At 35.9% G+C, this 6,499-nt stretch overlaps 2 protein-coding genes across 2 annotated transcripts in view; both read right to left on the bottom strand.

Annotated features, from left to right (window-relative positions):
* Positions 1–354: 354 nt before the first annotated feature.
* On the bottom strand, positions 355–2,908 carry HELRODRAFT_115315 (hypothetical protein). Its single transcript, XM_009029790.1, has 5 exons — positions 2,823–2,908; positions 2,262–2,484; positions 1,797–2,173; positions 796–1,735; positions 355–719 (listed from the first exon to the last, which is right to left on the bottom strand). Exons 1-4 carry the CDS (start codon positions 2,886–2,888, stop codon positions 1,202–1,204), a joined length of 1,200 nt encoding a protein of 399 aa, XP_009028038.1. The 5' UTR covers positions 2,889–2,908; the 3' UTR covers positions 355–719; positions 796–1,201.
* A 1,328-nt stretch (positions 2,909–4,236) lies between these two features.
* The window catches only part of HELRODRAFT_193883 (hypothetical protein), a gene marked incomplete at its 5' end in the record, with an annotated part of 5,617 nt that continues 3,354 nt past the window's right edge, over positions 4,237–6,499 (bottom strand). Inside the window, one exon of the mRNA XM_009029789.1 lies at positions 4,237–5,589. Within this exon, the coding sequence (XP_009028037.1) occupies positions 4,836–5,589 (754 nt within the window). The 3' untranslated portion in view covers positions 4,237–4,835. The remainder of the gene's footprint in view (positions 5,590–6,499) is intronic.

Genomic DNA, 6,499 nt, shown 5'->3' with positions numbered 1-6,499 from the left:
TACACATCATCATCATACATCATCATCATCATCGCACGTTTGTCATCATTATCATTATCACCATCATCGTTATTCTTATCATCAATTATCATTTATCATAAAAAATGATTAATCCATTAGATATGCGAGAAAAAAATAACTCAAAAGACAGATATGGTTAAGCGATAACAAATAGTTTTGGAAAAATTAGAAAAATGTTAAATACAATATAAAGACACACACACACACAAACACATACATACATATACATGGCATAAATACAATTAATAGTGAATATAAAAAAGGCAAATTAAACACACACACACACATGCACGCACGCACGCACACACATGCCAGTATTGAGAGCGAAAATAGTTAACAAAATGTTATTAATTAAAAGGCTTTATAAAATGAAGTAATTAGTCTTGTATTATTAATTATATTCCAAAAAAGAATAAAATAAAACTGATATTTCATTTGATGGAGGGCATACACATGAATCTTACGGAACAACTAACAATCCATAAACAGCTTGCTGGCTAACTGCTAGTTAAACTTAATTAAAGGAGTGAAAACCACTGTGAGACAAACTTTAAACACGTGAATAAATAAATGAGTGAGTGAATGAATAAATGACTGACTGAATTAATGAACAGATATATATATATATATATATATATATATATATATATATATATATATATATATATATATATATATATATATATATATATATATATATATATATATATATATATATATATATATATATATATATATATATATATATATATATAGATAGATAGACAGACAGACAGATAGATAGATAGACAGCTGGATAGATAGATAGACACTTACATAGATAGATAGATAGATAGATGAAGTTATGCCATGGAAGAAATTGAAAAACAGATAAAATGAAAAGTATTACACATAACAAGTTTTGTCATCACCATCCCATCATATGCCATCAACAGTCACAAATAACATAAGTGAAGTAGATACCCTTAACAACAAATTAACCAATAATAAATTAGCACTGCTTTCATATTCGATTTCCTTCCATTTTAAAGATGACAGCCCGTCCAATCAAGCATGCCAGTCAAATATATAATCCAATCAAGAACATGATTAATGACCAATCATCCCATCGAAAGTGTCCATCGACCAATCAGTGATGTCCATCATCCAATCAATGGTGCCTGTCGTCCAATCAGGCATCTCATAGTTCCAGCACTTGCACCCCATTGGAGAGCGTTTTTGTTGTTACTTTGGAATTGTTGTTACTCCCATTTGTGGACAGCTTATTTTGTTGTTGACGATGTTGTTGTGGTTTCTGTTGCTGATCGAATTTATGTTTGGATCCATTTTTGTGTTGGGGCGAATTTAGGAGCATGGAGTCGAATTCCTCATATTCAATGAGACCGCCCTCAACACTGACTGACTCACACTTGCCATCCAGACTGTTGGTCTTACTGCTCGTCTGCTTGTTGTCCGGGATGCTGCTGCCACAACCATCATCCTCCTCATCACCACTGACGTCATCATCGTTCTCCTCCTCCTCAACTACAGTCCTCTGGATGTGGGTCGGCGAGGTGGTGACATTGTTGAAGTGACCGTGGCGACGAGGGGAAATGTTGTTGTGCTGGTTGACGGGTTTGACGGTGATGATTAGGTTGCTACTGTTGGCCACCATCATGTCCGTCACCTGATCCAATGTCTTGCCCTGCACCTCTATCCCATTCACCTCCAAGATCTGATAAAAAAATTTTCACAATTTAAAACAATGAAAAATAAATTAAAAAGAGTTAACTGACCTCATCATTGACAGCCAACAATCCTGTGCTCTCCGCAAGACCTCCCAACACCATCCTCGAAATGAAGATGCCAGGCACCTTCTCTAGCCCGTCCAACGTGATCCTGATGCTGGCGCCATCTCTGATGTAGAAACCCAGCGGCTTATCTGAGCCTGCACTCTTCATCAACTTCACACGTCTGCACGTTTCAGGAACGATGTCGATGTCAATGATGGCAGAAACTCTTCGAAAGTCTTCTGGAAAACCAATTTGAGGCTGATTTGGGTTTGGCTTTCTGTATCTGCTGCCAGAAAGTCCAAGTGTTGATGCGATGGAACTGCTGCTGATCAGCCCTCCACTGGCCCCTCTCTTGTGCAAGGTAGCATCAAACGATTGGCCTGATTTTTTAAAGATATACTAGATTTTTTTAGAAAAAAAAACATAAATTGCATAAATTTTAAACCATCAAATATTGATAAGACCTACCATTTTTTAGAATAGTCAGGCGCAATATCCTTCTTGCTGTTTTCAAGGCACAGGCGTAGTTGTCATTGTTGTTTATCGGTAGCAGGTCCCCTTCATGATCTGTGTACCAAATGCTGAAGGAGAGATTTCTGAGGTGGTGCAGAGATTCAAGAAGTTTGTAGAAGTCATCAAAGCTGGCCGTGTCGCTGGGGGTCAAGGTGAATCTTCGAAATTCGGCATCCAACTGGAAAAAAAATATAAAAAATTTTTTTTATTTTTTATCTATATTTTTCTTATACAATAACTTTTTTTTATCACAATTTTTAAATAAAAAAAATTTAAGCTTTTTGATTGATAAATTAAATTAAACAATATTAAAATTTAAATATTTAATAAAAATAAAACGTTTAAGAAGAGAAGTCGCTAGCCAGACTAAGCTAAGGCTATGTTTGGGTTAGTAGTTAGATTGGCACCAATCCAAAGAAAGATTTCAAATAAGCACCAATCAAATACAAAAACTGGTTCGTGGCCCTACATTGGCAAAAAATAATGAAACTCTGAATTTACTGAAAATAAAACTACCTTGCTTTTCACTTCGATGCATCCATTTTGATTTCGCGAATGGGAACGATTGCTACTTTTCGACATTTTCAACAAAATTAAAAAATAAAAGTTAACGAAATAAAAACAACCAAAAACACTCAATCACTGAAACTTTCTAAAAATGAATCTAAAGCGCAAGAAAATAATGATTCACATCTGAAGTGCATATCATAGTGCATATATGTCCATGCATGGATGTATATAATTATATCCATGTATCCAAGTATACCTATGGTCATGAAATATTTTCATGAAACATTCTTCCAACGACTTAATTTATTATCTTACAACCCTGTATATATAATATTTTATATATTCTATAAATATGCTTACAACAAACAATTAAAAATACTGTCATATACACCATCTTTAAAAATTCCATCATTAATAATACCCAATTCGAAACCCTTGATCAAATCTTACCTTCTTGTCAATTAACAATTTCACTCAAAAACCATGTTCATTCCTCCTCCAGATACATATTTTAAAATTTTTTCATTAGAATTCCCATTATTATAGAGTAACACGCCGTAGATATATATTTCATACGTACACTATACCAATAGGTACTATCTTAAACAATTGCAAATGGCAAAACCATGGTATTTTTAATAGCGTTTTATACCCTAGCGAGTTTTGTTTCAGATTCTAGTCAAGTGATCGTGACAAATTTGCAACAATCTTAATATAACAAAAACGTACCAAATTGAGGTTGAGGATTGAGTGGTACTCAATGAGTACTGCGAACTATTAACAAACTACTAGCTTGATTCACTACATAAGCGCCACATTCAAAGTTTCGAACTATAGTAATACATAACTAACTAACTATTCGGTCGATTCAGCTGATCTGTACAAAATCTAGTTAAAAACTACCAGCCAATTCGGTACCAAAACTAAAAAAAGTACTGATGAGAAAGAGAGACTGGAAGAAAAAAGTTGGAAGACCTGTGAGGAAGTGGATGGATGATATCACGGAATGAACGGGGGTTGGAACATTGGGCTCAATGAAGATGGCGAGGGAAAGAAAAGGATTTTGGAGAGATAGAAGAATACCATCGGCCTCAACGGTCCCTTAAGGGATTACAGAGGATCATTGAATGAATGAATGAAGCCAATTCGGTCCCCCATAGAATCCTCCCTGCTTAAAATAGTAGCATTCGTTTGTTGGATATAATTTGAGAGGATTGATTCTATATTCTGAAATGAAATTGAGTTTATATTTCATTTAATTTGCGTTCTGGAGATAGATATATAACTGTATCTTTATCTTGGATGGCCTATCGAGACCCGACAGCGTGTAACGGTTTTTTGTTTTTGTTCATTTTTTAACTTGCTGTCTTTGGACAGGTATTATTTTTTAAAGTATTTCATATTCATTGTGATGTAAACGTTTCATTCTTTATCATTTATTTTATTTTCAAATATTATTCCGTGTAAGTTTTAAGTCGAAAATAAAAGAGAACTTCTAAAAATATATACAAACGTTTTATTAACAGACATGCACGTACACGCACGCATACAAACAGACACACACAGACACATACAATGTTTAGAAAGTCGACATACAATGAAGTTACAAAAAATTAGATATTCTTTTCGAACGATTTGAAAGCGATGAATAAAATATTAATAAGAACATCGATTTAGTTGAATATTTGAATGTCATTTTAACATTTTAATACAAATTATCGACAATACACGTTTAAGGGGAATGCGATAATCAATATTTAAATTTTTAGAGCCTTTCAGAGCAACAGATACAACAACTCATCAACTGTTTGTTTCACCAAAAAAGAAGTGCTGTACATAATTTCAGACTTTTCATATTAAAGTTTAAGACAAGTTAACTATTTTTTCACATTTAAATTTAAAAATTATCGTAATCGTTTTATAAATAATTCAAATTTTATACAAAAAAATAACAAAAAGTTTTGACTAAGTTTATAAAACATGATGTAATATGTAGTGGAGTTCGCCAACGTTGGAATGTCAATCACCGACCACTCCGCCCTCATTGTCGTTGCTCACCAAACTCGTCTGGTGTTCCATTTTGCGTGCTGATGATCTGAACGCACCTACGCCACAGCTGACGTCATCATTTCTTTTTGCCACGTCATGAACACCAACCGGAAATTGAGGGCGTGTTTTTAGAGCGGAAGAAGCCTGAGAAGGAGGAGGAGGAGGAACCTGGAATGAAGATTTTTGAACGAGTTTGTCGACTTCCTTTTTAACGATATCCGGAGACTCGTAGATGTGATCGTTCTTGTAATTAGTTCCGTCTTGAGAGATGTTCTTACCGAAAGTGTACGGCACATCACTGGTCGTCAGGAACGTCGACACCATGGTTCGTGGGGGGTAGCGATAATTGCCGCAAGGAGCGCCCGTTTGATTTGCCACCACCATCATCCCAGCCGGCTCTCCGGGAAAGACGCCATCTTGATTGTACTTCCGGGCCCGGTTGGGATTAGCGATCAGTTGTTCATTTTGTAGCAGTCTCATGGTGGCGTATTCGTTGAGGTTGTCGGTCGGTGTCGGTATCGTCGGATAATACGTCGCTAGTCGCCCGCCGTCGGTCGATTGTAGTAGGGGGTACTTCCTTTCGTCTGTCAAATGTTGCTGCTGCTGGATCGAAGTTGAGGAGTAGTCGTACAAAGGGTCGAATGATCCGTGAGCCGATTTTGATATCTGCTGCTGCTGTTGCTGCTGCTGCAGTTGCAGCTGGTTGATGTCGTGTCGTAAGCGCCTGGCGGATGAGTTATTTGAAACTTTTTTAATAATATTTTTATAACGATAATTCTATTATCTAAACAATGATATAAAAGCAGTAATAGAAAACATGGAAATTAACTGTTGGTAGCAGTAACCAAGTAACGCTACTAGTCAGTAACGGCCGCAGTAGATAAACGAACATCATGGTAAAATACTAGTAGTTGTAAAACTATTACCAGTAGTAAAAGTAGTAGTAGCAGTAGTTGTAGTAGCAGCAGTAGCAGCAGTAGCAGCAGTAGTTGCAGTAGTTGCTGTAGTAGTAGTAGCAGCAGCAGCAGTAGCAGTAGTAGCAGCAGTAGTTGCAGTAGTTGCAGTAGTAGTAGTAGTAGTAGTAACAGCAGCAGCAGTAGTAGTAGTATCAGCAGTAGTTGCAGTAGTAGTAGTAGTAGCAGCAGTAGTTGCAGTAGTAGTAGCAGCAGTAGTAGTAATTGTAGTCGGAGAAGTACAAGTGAAAATCGGAATGAGCCCATATCAATGCACGCCTGGTTCAATTCATTATGACACTGGAGGGAAATCAAAGCTCTGTACGTGTAAGTTTGTTTCCATATGTCTGTGTGCGTGTGTTCGTCTGTGTGCATGCTATGTTTGTGTGTATGTATGTATGTTAAAAAAAGACACCACACATTCACACATAACATACATAATATGTATGTATGCATGCATGCATGTATGTATGTATGTATGTATGTATGTATTTATGTATGTATGTATGTATGTATGTATGTATGTATGTATGTATGTATGTATGTATGTATGTATGTATGTATGTATGTATGTATGTATGTATGTATGTTTAACGGCATGTGTATGTAAGTGTATTCAATGCTTGGTAAGTGCGTGAGACCTTATAGTATGGCCAAATAAGCTTTGGTGTTTGTGTGTGT

Source organism: Helobdella robusta (genome assembly GCF_000326865.2).
Source record: "Helobdella robusta unplaced genomic scaffold HELROscaffold_62, whole genome shotgun sequence".
Taxonomy (NCBI): Eukaryota; Metazoa; Annelida; class Clitellata; order Rhynchobdellida; family Glossiphoniidae; genus Helobdella; species Helobdella robusta.
The sequence above is the reverse complement of the archived record's forward strand: the minus strand, read 5'-3'. Positions and strand labels throughout refer to the sequence as shown.

Coding starts and splice junctions, on each gene's coding strand:
- HELRODRAFT_115315 (XM_009029790.1), bottom strand. CDS start 2,888: ATGTCGAAAAGTAGCAATCGTTCCCATTCGCGAAATCAAAATGGATGC. Junction 2,174..2,261: donor CCTGACTATTCTAAAAAATG/GTAGGTCTTATC, acceptor TTAAAAAATCAG/GCCAATCGTTTGATGCTACC. Junction 1,736..1,796: donor TGTTGGCTGTCAATGATGAG/GTCAGTTAACTC, acceptor TTTTTTTATCAG/ATCTTGGAGGTGAATGGGAT.